We start from the raw sequence: 17,076 nt of genomic DNA, 5'->3' as shown, positions 1-17,076 counted from the left end.
AAGTGAACATTATAATGGTGTAAGTCCTCACACTTAGCCATGGATTATCACCGTATTCAGTACCATGGACACTTCCCAGTTTTGAGGCATTTCAGCTGTTATTGATGTTTGCAGAAAAAAACTGACCAAAAGAATAAAAAATAACTGTTTTATTTTCCTACCTATTTTATAGCGCTAGAATTCTGCTGCTCCGAATCACACCCAGAGATAAAGTAGTGCTAGAAGATTACATTTATATCATTGTGTCATCTGTCTACTAATAATGAAGCTGTTGGAGTTAACTCCTGGTACCGTTTTTTTGTTCTATTCGGTTTCTTTTCCAGTTCCTCAAATTCACCTTGTGCCTTAATTATCACCGTGTTCACCATATAAGTTCCAGCACACGAAAAAATCCTCCAAGTAGCTCAGAAAGGTCATAAAGAAATGTCTACAATACCTGTCTCACTCTGACCTCAAATGCACAGTGTGTTTGACGCTCGGAACTTACCCGGAACCTCCAGCCAATCACAATCCAGTATTCCCAACTACATTCGAGGTGGTGATAGCTCAGTGGTTTAAGAATTGGTTTCTAGCTCAGAAGGTCACAAATCCAAGCACCACCAAGCTGCTACTGCTGGACCCTTGAGCAAGGCCCTTGAGCCTCAACCACTCAGTTGTAAATCACTCTAGATTAAGGCATCTGGCAATAATGTATTTACACTGAATAGGGGTAGAATTTCTGACCTGATCTGGTACTCACTGGCACTGTGAGTACTCTGAAGACGTCTTCCAAAAGTTATTCAGTAAATCCATCTCTAGCACCGTTTCTATTTACTGATATTTATATTTAAACGATTGCCCATTCGTACCCCCGCTTTTAAATGAAATGATAAGTCGTTCATGGACGATGGTCTAGATGAGTGATTTGTTCATTTCTACTGGACCTCTGTAGGTTACGTACAGAAACAGAATCGAGTATTTGATCTCATGAGTCTTTTGGTCCTACCATATGCAATATTTGAGTTTTTGTTTCGGTAAGAATCTTGACATTATTTTTACAATAAATATGGGAGTCACATGACAAAAGAACTAACGACACACACCAGAAGATATGAGAGGTGAAGCTACTCATTCTGTTTATCATCATTTGTTCTTAGCTGCATTGTTATATGTTCATGATTGGAACTGTAGTTAAAGTTGGTGTATGAAGACATTTTAGGAATCTGCTTATTGAGAATTTTATTTTATTTCTGATTGAAGGAAAGACTTCAAGTAAATGACTTTTAAAAAAGTTTTGTTCATTTTGATAAACGAGATTCAAAGAACCATTTTTGTTCTTCAATAAACAGAAGGGGAAAAAAACATTTTAAAATTAAACAACAGCTTCTGACCAATCACAATCCAGAACTAGTCAGATAAACGCCAAGAGCGCAATGACGTCACTCCCAGCTCGCTCTCTGATTGGCCGGTGTGCTTGGGGGAGGGCGGTTGGATTAGGAAGAAGAAGACAGCCATCTTCGTGAGGTCGAACAGTAAGTCTTTAATTTCTCTTTCTACACACAAAATGGCTGCATTTCAGACCGAGTCCAAGCACTTTAAAAACACGCATTTAAAGGGATGAAATATATATAAATAATAATATATAAAACTCCCGTGTGCACTAGTCAGCAACATTACAGGTACATTTGTGTGCATATGTATGTAAATATAGCGAGTTTAACAGTTTACAAATAATCCCAGACTTTTTTTTGGTGAACATTTTAGAGCTACAGATGGTTTTATTCAGTGTGTCAGAAGAAAAATATATCTAATAATACAGCAGGGAGAGAATCCTGACCTGGTGGAGAAAACTGTACAGAAATATAATTATACACTGCGTCGGAGGGGATCAAGAATGCGCAGGAGTTGCGCAACACCTTGCAATGCGCATGCGTGGATAATTTGAAATAATATGTTTAAAATCGATATTTTAAAGTCGCTATGGTGATATTATGGTAATAAAAGGTTTGCTTAATTGCAACTTTATTTCAACTATATATAACTATTTACTTTATTTATAGCTTTATGTCATAAAGGCAGGATTGGCAGAAATAAAGTCGCAATTGCGAAAAAAATTTAGTCGCATAAACGTTTTCTTCACAATTACGACTTTGTTTTATCGCAACTGCGACTATTTTTCGCAAGCTTCTGTTCAATATGGTTCAGTTTCCTGATTTGTACAAAATAAACGATCCCCTTCTTGGCGTCACCTCGCTGGTCCTGTTCCATTGATTTCCAAACATCTACAGTACAGTAACATTAATGTTACTAATAATAAAGTGATGTATGAGTGTTTGTGTATAAAGCATCAACCTATTTCATTCTTTTGAAAAAAAACTCAAAACATGGAAATCGCCAGATTGTTCCACTCGTAGCAGAGCGTTTACAGCTCATGTGATGTAATAAACTATAGCAAGTTAAATGGTTGTGTTTTCATCCCTGTAGATGCCCAGACATTGTTCTGCGACTGGCTGCAGGTCCCGTGATAACAGAGAGGCTCGTTCAGCAGGAGTCACCTTTCACAGGTAAGGAGATCTGTGGTTGTAACTCGATGCCATTCCTGAAGATGTGGATTCGTTTTTCTACTCCACCTGAAAAACATGTTCTCTTCACGGGAACCCAAGCTTTCAAAGAAACTGATGCGGCGGCGCTTTAATCTCTCGGGCTGCAGCTGTGTTGCATTCTGGGGCTCTAAATCCCATGTTTTTGTTCAGGTTCTCTTTAATATGATGGAGGGAGATGTTGAGTTTTGAGTTTAGAGTGAAACCTGAACAAGTTCCAGACGTCTCAGTGTGATTTACGTTCATGATGTAATATATATATAAATTTATACACACTAGAAACAAATATTTACATGAATTGGCAGAAAGGGATGGAGGATTATTGACAGAAGTACAAATTAAAGTAATTCAGTGTGACAAAGTGACACAGTGCACATCCAGAGTTTAAGTGTCATATAAATAGTGCAGAAATAATTGTGCTGTAAAGGAAAAGTGAGACGGAGAGATTTCGCTGGGATTCAGGGTGACATTGTTAATAACCGTCAGGTTGCCGAAGAAGGGAAATCCCCGCCGCACCGCCTGGATCACCAACGCCCGGCGTAAAGGCCCCGGGGGGAAAGGGCTCTGGGAACCTCAGAGCGACTACATCTATTTCTGCTCCAAACACTTCACCCTCGACAGCTTCGAACTCTCCGGAGTCAGGTGTGTGTGTGTGTGTGTGTGTGTGTGTGTGTGTGTGTGTGTTTACACTCGTTTGTTTACTACATTTCTCATTAGTGGTGTTTAAACTGTATAACTGTTATAATATAGCATCCTTTATTATTATTGAGAGAGGGAGGGAGGGAGAGAGAGATGAAAAAGGAAGGATTGAATAAAGAGAGAGAGGGGGTGTGAGAGATGAAGAGAGAAAGAAGGAGGCAGTGATAGAGGGGGTTAGAGAAGGAAGTAGATAGAGATGGAGGGGATGATATGGAGAGTGAGAGAGAGGAGAGAAGGAGGGATTAAAAGAGAAAGAAAGAGGGAGGAGTGTGTCATGTCCATGATGATGGATAAATTGTGAATCAAATATAGAACACTTGTATATCAACACTATAGGACACTTCACCTTAATGGTCCTAAAGGATCTCCTGAGCTGGACCCACCAGCACCTAGGCTGGGTCTCATCACCCTCAGGAACCTGGTGTTAACATGAATGGTAGATGTTGGTTGTGAGGGATCAGAACTCTGAGGTAGATTCACCAGAGCAAGGACTAGAAAAAGTTATCAGGAGCTTAAATGGATGCTCTTGCAGAAGTGCAGTTAGGGTTCCTGAAAGCTGAAAAGGATCCTGCTAGTGAAGTTTGAATCCTTAGCGTGAAGGTGTCCATGCTGTTTTTTTTATGTGCTTTTTGTTCCTGTAGTGGATATCGCAGGCTGAAAGATGACGCCGTTCCTGTGATGGTTGAAATCCCTTCTGCGCAAAAAGGCAAGTCCTCCAGAGGAAGAAGCAAAACACAGAGTGGAGACAAACATCTGAGGTGGGTCTCATCCCCGCACACACGGGCAAACAGCATTGCAGGGGGCGTGGCCTCTGTGTCAGCTCTAATGATGCAGGTGTGTCACCTTTTTCATCCCGATAAAGGAGATATGACCTCTGTCAATCCCAACGTCCCTTGTTATCCCTAGTGAAGGAGGCGTGGCCTCTGTAAGCCCAATGATGGAGGCGCATCATCTGTCTCATCCCTAGCAATGGAGGCGTGGCCTGGGTGTCAGCGCCAGTAAAGGAGGCGTGTCCTCTGAATCATTCCCAACGAATGCTTAATTCGTCAGCTTTATCCAAGGAGGCGTGGCCTATGCATCAGCCTTAGTGTAGAAGGCGTGGCCTCCCGCAATCCACGTTAAATCACATTACACCATATCTAAGTGAAACCTTTTGAGCAGAAACACACACACACACACACACACACACACACACACACACTTCTGCTTAGTCTGAACATGTTTATTTATTATGATTTTCTCCTCAGCAGTCCATCCAGTCCTGATAAAGATCTCTCTGACTGTAAGGAGTCTCTGATAAACATTGCTCTGGGACACATAGTTGAAGATGAAGAAGCTGAAAGCATCAAGTCACCCACAGAAGACCATAAAAACGAATCGTCTCCACCATCGCCTTTACTGTTACAAACACCAGCACCTGATCATCCCACGGATCAACCCACAGAAATCCCCTCAGCTCCACCTTCTCCATCTCGCTACATGAGGCGCCTGCCTCCTCCTCCCGGCTTCTACCTTGCCAAAGAGCACAGCTACGCTCAGCTCTGCCCCCTGGAGTGGCGCAAACGCTACGAGAAAGCCACAGACAACCTGGAGAAGGCACTGCGTTTGCTCAGAGCTGCTCGCCGGCGGGAAAACCGCCTCCGCCTCACGCTCCTGCGACTCCAGGACACCAGACTCAAGCAGACCTTATCTCAAATTCCAGACCGAAGGAAGGACGGTCAGGACAGCCACAATAGGTCAGAGCCCCGTCAGAGTGCGAAGCCGGCCCGATCGGGTCAGAACAGGGGTCTGGAAGAGGTGGAAGAGGCTGAGACGGAGGGCACGGGTGAAGAAATGGAGCTTCTGACAGACGAAAGTTGGAGGAAAGAACCGTCTGTTAAGCTGAAGGACGGCGTAGAAGATGAGGACGGGTGCTGTTTTTACTGTGGACGAGGACGAGAGGACGAGGACACCAAAGAAACCGGATCTCCCAGGAGCAGAACGGTCCAAGCCAGAAGAGGACGAGGAAGAAACGTGTTCAGAGAGACGATGGCTGAGTCTAAGAGCCACCTGAAAGCCCCTGTGTGTCAGAACATGGACCCCGAGCAGCTCAATGAAATGCTCCTGCAGATTCACCCACAATCCACAGCGACCTTCCAGGAACTCACTTCTTCATCGCCTCATCTGCAGCACCTCCAACTCCTGCAACCCGACCTGAGCCTTCTTCACGCGGATATGTCCAGCACGGACGTTAGCTTTACCCAGGGCGAGGACGGAGGTGGTGGTATGTGCCACGTCTTTCTGGTTCCAGTGTCTTCTGAATCCAAAGAGATGAGCAGGATGGGTGTAGACGGCTCGATCCAGAAAACCCAGTCCATCCTGATGGCAGAAGAAACCTTCCAGGAGGTGATTAGTGAACAAGGAGTGGACATGGGGCTGAGACAAAGCGGACTGAGTGCTAATCAAAATGTCCAGCAGACAAACGTCACCAGCAGGATGGTGTCTGGAGACGTCACCCAGAGGCTGAAGGAACATCTGGAGGGTTTCCAGCTGCAGCTAAGCAGCGAATTTATCGATTAGATTTGCTAATGTTGCACTTTTTGTTTTTGTTTTTCCTAAACATGCTAACTCTCAAAATACTTCTAGACACACCTGCTCATCGCAATCATCCAATCAGATTCAGTCACTCAGATAAACACTCGCTGCACATAAACGCATCTCACAACACCTTCAGCAAATCCGCTTACACCAGCAGGAGACCCACATCAGGATCACCTCATATCAACGTGTGGTCTTGGACGTCCTCCTGATCAACTGCAAGCTATCTAATTACACTGTATGGCCAAAGGTATCAGGACACCCGACTTTCCCACCAAGATGTGCTCCTTCTCCAAACCGTTCCCACAAAGTTTATTGTACAGGACGTGTTGGGATGCGACATAAAATTTCACCTTCACTTGAATTAGGAGACCCAAACCTACTATAGCTTCACAATGCCCCTGTGCACAAAGTCAGCTCCATGAAGATCTGCATTCCATGGGTTGGAAGAAGTGTGTGGAAGACTTAGACTTCACCCCAGGCCTCCTGACCTTCTCACCTACAACCTGACCTTGTGGATGAACAAATCTCCACAGATCTCCACAAAATCAAGTGAAACATCTTTTTAGAAGAGTGGAGGTGATTATAAGCGTGAATGGAGAATAAATGTGGAATGAGATGTTCAGTAGGAACGCCAATATTATGGTCAGGTGTCCACAAACGTTTGGTTATACAGTGTATATCTGGTGAAATCACAAAACACAAGTTATTGCAATCATTATAATAAATATCATTTCTCTCAGTTTTGGATTAGTGATATTTAATAGTGTATTTATGTTGGATTTTTTTGTAGGTTTGGTCAAAACTGCAGCCTGCAGATGTTTAGGTGTCAAATACTGATGGAGTGAACACACTAACAGTGTGTGTGTGTGTGTGTGTGTGTGTGTGTGTGTGTGTGTGTGTGTGTGTATCAAAAACATTCACATCTTCATCATCATTTGATTTACAGATGCAAGAAGGTGGCTTGATGTATTATATGAGAACAATTTATTTAATTTTCCTTTTCGTGCGTCAGGTTTTATTCAATAAATATTTTTTTAACTAAGAAAAGGTTTGATGTGTTGTTTAGGTTTTTCCACCAGAAACAGCAATTTTATATATGTATATATACAGTATCAAAAAATTTCAAGTCTAATTTTGTAACACACCAGCAGATGGCAGCACAAAGCTTCACACACAGTCACAGGGAACACCAATCGCCATAAGTCAGTGTGCAATACATAAAATTGCTGCCATTGTCCCATTGTCAGTGTGTGATATGGACCAGTCCAGGTGATTCTCACGTGCCGAGTTCGTCCCCCAGCTAAGAAAAGAAATATACCTGGGGGAGGGGTTAAGGACCTTTTTTACCCCAAGGGTAAAAACTCTAATACCTCCTTTATGACAATTATTTCAATATAGATCTGTACAATGAGAATAAAAGTGTGTGTGTGGAGGAAGGTGGGTTCGATCTTGTACTTCACTTAGAGCTTGTAGTTGTTTTAACACTCAGATATTTAATAAATATCATTAAGTATTTGTCATATGAATATCTTTACAGTCACCCAATGGGTTGATGAATATTCAGAAAACTTCCGACCTTCCAATCAGTGACACAGACTCCACCATAACCAATGAACTCCCACTTCCACCTAGAAATACAGAACATAAACAGTCAGACATATTCCACTTTTTGGAAACTAACCCTAGGATCGTTTTAATGTGTGAGTGTGAGATACACCACCAGAGGTCGCACAGTCATTCATTTAAAACCCCACTGCCTTTGTAAAGACCAGAGAACTGAGGTGTTTACCTTCTGATATCATGTAGACCTGAGCCTCAGTGAACAAGTACCTGCATGCCCTGTGGCCGTAAAGTTCGCATTGCTAATGAAGCGCACATCTAATGAGTTGCTAAAAGCCCCATCTCACCCGTGTGCACTTTTCCATTCAGTGCTTAGTGGAGTTCATGCAGCACATGTGTAAAAAGCTGTGCAGTTATCTCCATTTACATTTAAGGCATTTAGCAGATGTCTTTATCCAGAGTGATGCACAAAAGTGATGTCCAGGGAATGAATTCTTTGATTTGACCAACTCAAGTCTTTAAAAAAGTAATATTCTGAATTTTTTCATAAAATGGATCAAACATGGTCCAGATGAAATCACTAACAAGAAAATGGTGAATTAGAGACATTGCAAGACCAAAGGAATGAGGTTTAATAGAGTATTATTACACACCACCTTCAAACCTTGACCCTGGGAGGATCCCGGACAATCTAGAGATTTACCAGCTCCATTTAAATCCCAGTTCATGAAGATTTTTCAAGCAGAAACAACCTCTTAATCACTACAAAAAACCTTCTCTATATCATGTTTCTCCAACATTGAACATTTAAAGGATCTGGGAAAAATGACTTGGTGTTGAATCTATAAAGATCTCAGTTCATGAGTTGCTCAGGAGCTCCTGGTTCTACAACTCCTCCTGGCTGTGGAAGGCTGGAGAAAGATCATTACTCATAATCACACACTCTGTTGCTCATGATATTTCTCTCTTCACACACTGTTTGTGATGTTTTAATAATCTATACTCACACTCTTGGTGTCACTCGGAGTCTGGTTCCTCTCAAAGTTCCTTCTTCATGCCATCTGGGAGAGTTTCTAAGTGAACGTTGTTCTATAATTCTAACCTTCTTTAAAGCAATGTTTATTGTTAAAAGTGTTAGAAATAAAGTTGAAATGAAATTTATTTATATTAAACACCCAAAGTTTACATTCATTATATATGCAATTTAAATAAAATTCATGTGGAGATAAAAAGTTCAGACCAAAATGTTTATATATTTTGTGTGAATTTGAATATTATACCATAACCAACATCTGAGAGAAGAATCGGTGAGAATGATCCTGAAATCGAAATAAACGATTGAAGAAAAAAGTGAAAAATAAATCACCTTGAGAAAATTGTGCAATAAATAAAAGGAACTTTAAAATAAAACAAAAAAAGAAGTTAAATTAAATAAAACAAAATACGATCAAACTAAAATCCAACAAAATGAAGTAACAATAAATCAAGTAAAATAAAACTAATTAAAGTAAAAAGAAAAAAACTACAAAAAATGAAGTAAAATAAAATATTATTGGATGTAAATAAAATGTTTTTAATTAATTTAATAATAATATAATTGTTCGAATATTTTATTATAAGGAATCACGTACTTGCACGAGCGTCAATGCGTATGTAAATCAACAGACGTGCACTGAGATATGATTGGTCAGTGTGACTGTGAAGCTCCACCCACCCCCTCCCAGCCCCACCCCCACACGGTTGATATAAAGCAGTGGAGGCAGACAGAGAGCTTCACATGTTAGCAGCTTGTCAGCTTGTGGAGCTCTGATCCCTTTCCAGATGGTGGTTCAGGTCGAGTCTCGTATCCGCTACAGCAGCAGCAGCAGCAGCAGGAGGATGGAGGCACATCAGCCCAAAGTGGAAGCCAATATTTTACTGCTTGGAGCAGAAAACGTGGGAAAATCTGGTGAGTCAGTGTGCTTGATAATGATCAGGGATCACTGCATGGATCAGTTTACGTGTCAGTGATTTGTAAGTGTTTTATCGCCTGCACTTGACCCGTAATTAAAGAGTTTTCTCTTCTTCCTCCAGCACTAACGGTACGTTTCCTGACCAGAAGGTTTATTGGAGAATACGGCTCTATAGGTAAATACACACAAAACCACACTGTGTTCCTTCTGGAGAAGTTTCTGTAGATGCACTCAAAGTTCAGATTTTAATATTCAGTATAAATCATGTTTAAACGTATTCCTTACCTGCAGAATCCATTTACACTCATCACGATAAGATCGACGGCCGAGACATCTGCTTCAACATCTGGGACTCGATTTGTCCACAGGTAAGAAAAGTTTGTGTGTGTGAGAGATTCCAGATATCTGGATTAAAAAACTGTAGAAAGTTAGAGACTTTTAAACCTGTCCCAAACCTTCTGAGGTTCTGACAGTTCAGGGGGTTAATCATTAATTGGAGATGAATGGTTGCTCCAGGGGGGTTGGACGAGTCGAGTCAAGGGTAAGCAATGAAGGTTAGAGCTACATTTCATGTTAAGGGTTAAGTGAAGAGCCATGTGACTGAAGAAAAATAAAAAAGTATCAGGCTACTGTGAATGGTTCTACTCAGAACCATGAAAATGGTGACAATCAAACTTTGTGATCTGGATAAGGTTCCAGTTTGAGACTGGTTCCTCTTGAAGTTTCTTTACAAATCCCATCTCAGGCTGTTTTCTTGAACATTCTTTTACAAAAGTCACCTCTGAACCTGCACAAGAGTTCAGCAGTTAAACTCAGTGCTTGAAGAATTGGACTTTTGATCGTAATGTTGAGTTCAAATCCCAGTAAAAACTGCCACTGCTGGGCCCTTGGGTGAGGCCCTTAACCCTCAACTGCTCAAGTCGTTTCTGCCAAATAACAAATGAAAATTGAGGTTAATGATCTTTGAGGTTGATGGTAACCGCTTGGTTCCGACATCAATTACAGTACTTCCGACAACCAATTCCAGAGTTGACGAACCATTGTGACATCACAAGTCTTAAAGGCGCAGCATCTCATTTCTCACAACTTCTCTTTTTTTCCTCCACAGAACATCGAAGAGTTGGGTCACATCAGCGACAGGCAGCTGCAGTGGTCCGATGGCTTCATCCTGGTCTACAGCATCTGCGACCGACCGAGCTTCGAGGTGGTGCGCCGTCAGGTCCAACACATCCGCCAGGCGCAGCAGAAACTCTCCAGCTCCGCGCCGCTCATCATCGTGGGGAATAAGCGTGACCTGCAGCACCGGCGTGCCGTCTCCAGCGAGGAAGGACGGCTCCTGGCGCTCTCGGCTGACTGCGACTTCTTCGAGATCTCCGCGGCCGAAGCGTACCACGGCGTCCTCATGGTGTTCCACGAACTGCTCGAGCTGATCCGCGAAGCCAGGGCGCTCAAAAAGGGCGCGGCCGGTTTCAGGGGCATCGTCAGGAGCATGTCCGCCGTCTTCGGGAGGAAGAGGACCGAATAGACAGAATACTGTTCCTCCTGGAGAAAAAGGAAGAGGGAAGAAATTTACTGCGTCCACATTGGACTACGATTATCGCTTGTTCGGAATCGGATTTGAACGCTCCGTGAATGTTCGAATTCAGAGACTCGTGTTTGGCCAATAACCTTCTGGATTCTCCTCAAATACATCACAGAATCAGAGATAACTATAAACGGATAAAAAAACAAAACGACTCATACACTTTCATATACACCTCCATGTATATGAAAAAGCCTGTGGTGGTCATTAGGAGGCGATTTCTATGCAAAACGGACCTGTGTGTGTGTGTGTGTGTGTGTGTGTGTGCGTGTGTGTGTGTGTGGGGGGGGGTTAGTGCGTGTTCTCAGTGCATCATGATCTTTATTATCTACGAACAAAAATGAGTCTCAGCTGTTAAACAACAAACTGATGATTAAACTGACACACAGAATAGTGGTGTAATCAGAATCCTGATCGCCCACAAACACACACACACACACACACACACACACACACACACACACACACACACCCCATCATTAGTAAAAGCTCAGGACCTGCCTTAAGTCAGATGGACTCATCTCAGACTAGCCCAATGGAGCTGTGTGTGTGTGTGTGTGTGTGTGTGTGTGTGTGTGTGTATATATTGTAAATAGTACAGAGATGTCTATGCTTATGATTTTTTTATAATAAAACATGAACTCAAGTAATCTGCAGGTCTTCAATTTGTTCTTAATGGTATCACATAGAACCAGTAAAAATCAACACTTAACTAGAAGAGACTTAGAGTTGGACCACTAAATCTTCCATTAAAACCAGTATAATTCTCATTATAACCAGTATAATTATAATAATCTCCATTTAAACCAATAAAATTCCCCTTTATAATCATTCCAACTATTTAAAGCGTAAAGTGACAAAGTCCTTCAGGTTATCAGGAGTAGAACAGGTGATGAGGTTTCATGAATAGGAGAAGGAGGAACCAGAGACCTCAACATGATCCTACCATCACCACTTCACTTCCAACAAGTAGATCCATTACAGACCATCATCTGTAAACCATTAAGAGTATTACTTATTGATCATGGAATCCTAATGGTGTTCTAATAATCTCTATTGGTGTCCAGCAGACACCAGTATGAGATCTAGAAGCAACCAGTGGTGTTCTATTGATCCTTAATGGTATCAGAAAGAACATACCACTATTACAGTTTCCATTTAAACCAGTACAAATCCAATACCTCCATTAAAACCAGTGCAATTCCCATTACAACCATTAAAACCATTACTACTTCCATTGTAACCATTAAAACCAGTAGTATTCAAATGTCTGAATGATGTTTTGGGGTTATTTTTTTTGCATGATGTGTTTTTCAGATGGAATATTCTCGAAGCAAGTGTGTGTGTGTGTGTGTGTGTGTGTGTGTGTTAAATAAGCAACCCCTTTATTAAAGGGAATAATTGGATCGCCTGCGACTCGGCGAGCGTGAATCCTGACGTTTCACCCCCACGCACACTGTGTGAGAACAAAGCGGAGAGCCTGAGCTCAGGGTCCTCTGGGTAGAACCCTCGGCCGCGTGGGCGTTCGGTTGGAGACGGTTGGCATGGCGATGGCCACGGAAACCCTCGTCTCTGGATGCCGTTCGTCATCTTCTGACATCACGGAAGCCTACATCCAAACACAAACCTCAGGGATATACACACACACACACACACAAACAAGTCCAGATACACATGCTTGGCAATCCTCCTACATGGTATTTTACACACACACACACACACACACACACACACAATGGGTCTGGAGTGACCTCATGCATCACCATCTTCTGAGAGGAGACCTTTGGTGTGTGTGTGTGTGTGTGTGTGTGTGTGTGTTAATTAAACACCAGATGATTTGAATTGGCGATGGTGGGCGATGTTCATAAAAAAATCCTGATGTTGTCGTGATAGTAAAGACTTTTTCCTGCTTATGAAGAATAAATAAATAAATAAATAAATAAGTTTAAAAATTGAAACATAAACGAGTTATGAACTTCTCTGTGAATTTTATTTATGTAGATGAAGTCCAATAGCTGCTGTTCAGTATAAACCATGCCCTATAACAGTGTTGATGTGGGAATTCTCTCTCCTGATTGGTTGGAATTTTGATGTTTCTGTAGGACAGGAAGGAAACCCGTCTGAGAAGCTGCTGCTGAAGCTGAGAAACCAGAGAGAAAGAGAGCAGTGGAGCTGCAGAGGGAGATGAATGTGATTGGGAGAACAGAGAGATGAGAGAGAGACAGAGAGTGAAGGCAGTGTGTGTGTGTGTGTGTGTGTGTGTGTGTGTGTGTGTGTGTGTGTGTACCTGTGTGAACTTGCACGTACAAACTGCACAGCTGCTGAATGTCAAGAGCCCTTTAGGTCATTATCAAGAGAAGAGGACCTGCTGTAGCTCTTAGAGTTAATACACACACACACACACACACACACACACACACACACACACACACACACACGTCAATTTAATGGACACCAGATATACATAAAACACACACACAAAAAACACACACACACAACCTGAATGGACACCAGATATATAAAACACACATTACTTAAACAGATACCACAAATACATAAAAGCAACACACACACACACACACACACACACACACACACACACACACACACACACACACACACTCATTTAAAGACCTCACTATCTGTGTTTGTGTGTGTGTGTGTGTGTGTGTGTGTGTGTGCACGCTAAAACCGCACAGGCTGCACACTCGTCTACTTTCTTTTATCATGGTTTATTATCATGCTGTAGGAACAGAGGGACACTTTGTCCAGGTATTTTATAAACCCTCAGAAACGTCTTCACACATCAGCTCAAAAATCCCACAAAGACAAGTGTGTGTGTGTGTGTGTGTGTGTGTGTGTGTGTGTGTGTCCTCTGTCCCAGGTCATTATTCACATTTCTATCAGACATTTAGGAACTAAATAAATGTCGTCCACACACTATATTGGTAAAAGTTTTGTGGACACCTGACCATAAGATTGCTATTTCTCTTTATAGAACATCACATTCCACACAGCTACAAGGGTGTTAATAAAGTCAGGGACTGATGTAGGTGAGAAGGTGAGGAGGTCTGGGGTGCAGTCAGTGTTCACATTCATCACAAAGGTGTTCATTAGGGATTATAGCAGGAGATCTTCCACACACTTCAACCCATGAAAAGCAGATCTTCATGGAGCTGGTTTTGTGCACAGGGGCATCACCATGCTGGAACAGATTTGGGGTCTCCTAGTTCGAGTGAAGACAAAATGTCATGCTTCAACATCCAAAGATGTCCAATACAATTGTGTGAATCCATATAGTTTGTTAAAGAAACAGATACGGCTGGAACATTTTTTTAAACATTAACTATTCTTTGTTGTAACGTTCCTAAGAAAAAAGCTAACAAGCTAAATTACAGCTCGATTGTTTAGCTAATGTAGACTTACATAGCCTGTTTGCTAGCTAGTTAATTAGCCGGCGGGTTAGTTTATGTTTGGTACTTTTCTCAGAAATTGTTATCTGTGCATCGTAAATTGTAACATGCAAAAAATAAAGAAAAAATAAATTCTCGCTCCTGATTGGTCGAATTATTTTTTCTTATAATCACAACCTCTCTATCCAGTGTTTCATCGTTTCTATAGTAACAGCTATTAATAGAAACAATGAAAATTATCATAAATGGAAGGAGTCTCTGTGTTTGGTGAGATGAAGAAAGTAAGGGCACCCTGTCGAAAGGACAGCGTCTATAAAGAGATCAGGAGACACGTGATCGTCACCAGATTTTAAACAAGAACGGGGTTCTGATGTTCAGGGGCACACGGTCTGATTTTCATTTGCTTAGCATCAAGAGCATTGACAGGGGGTGGAGTCAAATCGCCACAACCCCAATCACTCCACCCTTAATTTGCATATCATACATATTTAATAAATTCTGTGTAAATCTGTATTGTGGTTCCGGATATTTTTCGTTAATCTCTGAGCACCGAAAGTAAAAATTCATGACATGACATGAGGTGATGATGTGTATAACATCCACACACACACACACAGACACACACACACACGAATTTGGAGAAATGGGGCCTTAGTGTACAGATAGGAAGGTGGAAATTGGATTAAAGGAGCAAATCTAATCAAAACTGAGGAGACGGCAGAGAGAGAGAGAGAGAGAGAGAGAGAGAGAGAGAGAGAGAGAGAGAACAAGGAGACGTCTTGACCCTCTTTCACCTCATAATGAACCGTCTGACTCTCACCTGTCTCACACTGAATCTCAATCACAGGGCTGAGAGGAGCAGTGCGTCCTGCATCACATCTCCACTAAACATAACCAAATAACAAGAAATCTTTTATAAGCACACTCACTATATACTATATATATCCAAAAGTATTAGGACACCTACCCAGACATGAGTCTTCTCCAAACTGTTACCACAACACTGTTGTATAACACTGTTTGTAACCTATTGATTATGGAGATTCCTGCTGCTGTGTGATTGGCTGATTGGATAATTGCATAATTGGCCAGGTGTGCAGGTGTTCCTTATAAATTGGCCATCCAATTTCAGGTTCAAAAATACCTCCTGTATATCACAACATGAAGCGTTTCTGGTTACAGGATGCTCTTAAACACACACACACACACACACACACACACACACACACACACACACACACACACGTAGCTGAAGGTCAGTGTGTGTAGACCGGGTCAGTTGGAGTGTGTACACGACCCCATGCAGTGCGTTTAATCATCACTCTCAAGAATGCAAAGTTTTACCACTTGGAGCTTTAAGGATGCACACACACACACACACACACACACACACACACACACACAGTATATTTGGTTGAATTCTTGACTCCAAAGTATTAATAATTATTATTAGGCAAGTTTGAATCCTGAGCTCACAGTGGACTTATAAAATAAAATTTGCATGTGTGTGTGTGTGTGTGTGTGTGTGTGTTTTTCCCTCAGCAACAAGTCACTAATCGTCCTGCATGAAGACGCTCGAAATAAAACCAGCAATCCGCCTCCCTTCAGCCCTCATGTTCCTTTTGAGATTAAATACGAGGAATTTCAATCACATCTCTATATTTATTTATGTTTACCGAGACAGCGGTAACCATGGCAACCCGCCAATCAGCATCATCTCTTTTCTGGGAGGTTCTTTTTTCAGAGGAGAAAAATACTGCCATTATGTAAGAAAATTAGGGTATGATTTAAAAAAAAACCTGTTATGTTTCCATCCTGGTCCTGATCCTGGTCCTGATCTCCACCTACAGAAGCTGTTCATACATTTGCACATCTTTTCCTTTATTTGTTTTTGTTTTAATAGTGTGTACAGTTAATGTATAACTGCTTCCTGGTAAATAAGTGTGTAGCGTAAAAACAACTGGACCAGAAAAACAAAAAAATGTAAAGTTTTACACACAATTGTATCAGGTAGGACCATGACAATATTCCTTTAAACTAGGAGACACAAACCTGTTCCAGCATGACGACGCCCCTGTGCACAAAGCACATCTCCATGAAGATCTGTACATGGGTTGGAAGATGTGGAAAATATCCTGCTATAGAAACCCTATTAAACACCTTTGGGATGAATGTGAACACTGACTGCACCCAAGATCTCATCACCTTCTCACCTACATCAGTACCTGACTTTACTAACACCCTTGTGGCTGAATGAATCTCCACAACATCTAGTGGAACATCTTCCCAGAATAGTGGAGGTTATTATAAAAGCAAAACTACATGTGGAATGGGTTCAAAAAGAAAACAACAAACTTTCAGCCATAGAGGGTTTGGGGGGTGTGTGTGTAAAATTGAATCCAGGTGTGTAATCAGAAGTTAGGCAACCTTGACCATTGTGTTGATGGGAAACGTAGTCCTTGGCGGCCATGTTTGTAGGCGGAAACGAGGAACTAACCAGGAAATGTAATTGTTTGTTACAGTCTTCTGCTCTGTTTTGTTTTGTTCTTTTGTCACATGACAGGTTCTGTACAGGAAACGAAACACTCCTTTCTGGGTTTTTTATGTTACAAATGTATCACTGAAGTGAAGGTTCTGAGAGAATCACGCTCATGTCCTGGGTGAAACATGGCAGGAATGTTCTTCAGGAATGCCAGGAATGCCCATCTCCC

At 41.8% G+C, this 17,076-nt stretch overlaps 2 protein-coding genes and 1 long non-coding RNA gene across 6 annotated transcripts; 2 read left to right on the top strand and 1 right to left on the bottom strand.

Moving 5' to 3' along the window:
- The first annotated feature begins 1,327 nt into the window (after positions 1–1,327).
- Positions 1,328–6,333, top strand: thap7 (THAP domain containing 7). 2 transcript variants are annotated; one of them, XM_046844361.1, is made up of 5 exons: positions 1,328–1,511; positions 2,464–2,543; positions 3,066–3,221; positions 3,920–4,036; positions 4,529–6,333. In XM_046844361.1, the coding sequence occupies exons 2-5, from the start codon at positions 2,464–2,466 to the stop codon at positions 5,835–5,837; spliced, it is 1,662 nt and encodes a 553-aa protein (XP_046700317.1). In that variant the 5' UTR covers positions 1,328–1,511; the 3' UTR covers positions 5,838–6,333. The 2 variants fall into 2 exon arrangements, with proteins under 2 accessions (XP_046700317.1, XP_046700316.1); XM_046844360.1 differs by having other exon boundaries at positions 1,331–1,511; positions 4,526–6,333.
- A 2,827-nt stretch (positions 6,334–9,160) lies between these two features.
- zgc:64022 (Ras-related and estrogen-regulated growth inhibitor-like protein) lies at positions 9,161–11,587 on the top strand. The gene is made up of 4 exons (XM_046843657.1): positions 9,161–9,366; positions 9,492–9,545; positions 9,662–9,738; positions 10,479–11,587. The coding sequence occupies exons 1-4, from the start codon at positions 9,240–9,242 to the stop codon at positions 10,893–10,895; spliced, it is 675 nt and encodes a 224-aa protein (XP_046699613.1). The 5' UTR covers positions 9,161–9,239; the 3' UTR covers positions 10,896–11,587.
- A 732-nt stretch (positions 11,588–12,319) lies between these two features.
- On the bottom strand, positions 12,320–16,459 carry LOC124381793. 3 transcript variants are annotated; one of them, XR_006924925.1, is made up of 3 exons: positions 15,186–15,572; positions 13,240–13,328; positions 12,320–12,561 (listed from the first exon to the last, which is right to left on the bottom strand). It is a non-coding gene; the product is annotated as an uncharacterized LOC124381793 (long non-coding RNA). The 3 variants fall into 3 exon arrangements; XR_006924926.1 differs by lacking the exons at positions 12,320–12,561; positions 15,186–15,572 and adding exons at positions 12,976–13,124; positions 16,418–16,459; XR_006924924.1 differs by lacking the exon at positions 12,320–12,561 and adding an exon at positions 12,976–13,124.
- Positions 16,460–17,076: the final 617 nt, after the last annotated feature.

Source organism: Silurus meridionalis, chromosome 29 (assembly GCF_014805685.1).
Source record: "Silurus meridionalis isolate SWU-2019-XX chromosome 29, ASM1480568v1, whole genome shotgun sequence".
Lineage (NCBI taxonomy): Eukaryota > Metazoa > Chordata > Actinopteri > Siluriformes > Siluridae > Silurus > Silurus meridionalis.
This window is presented reverse-complemented; position numbering and strand designations above follow the sequence as displayed.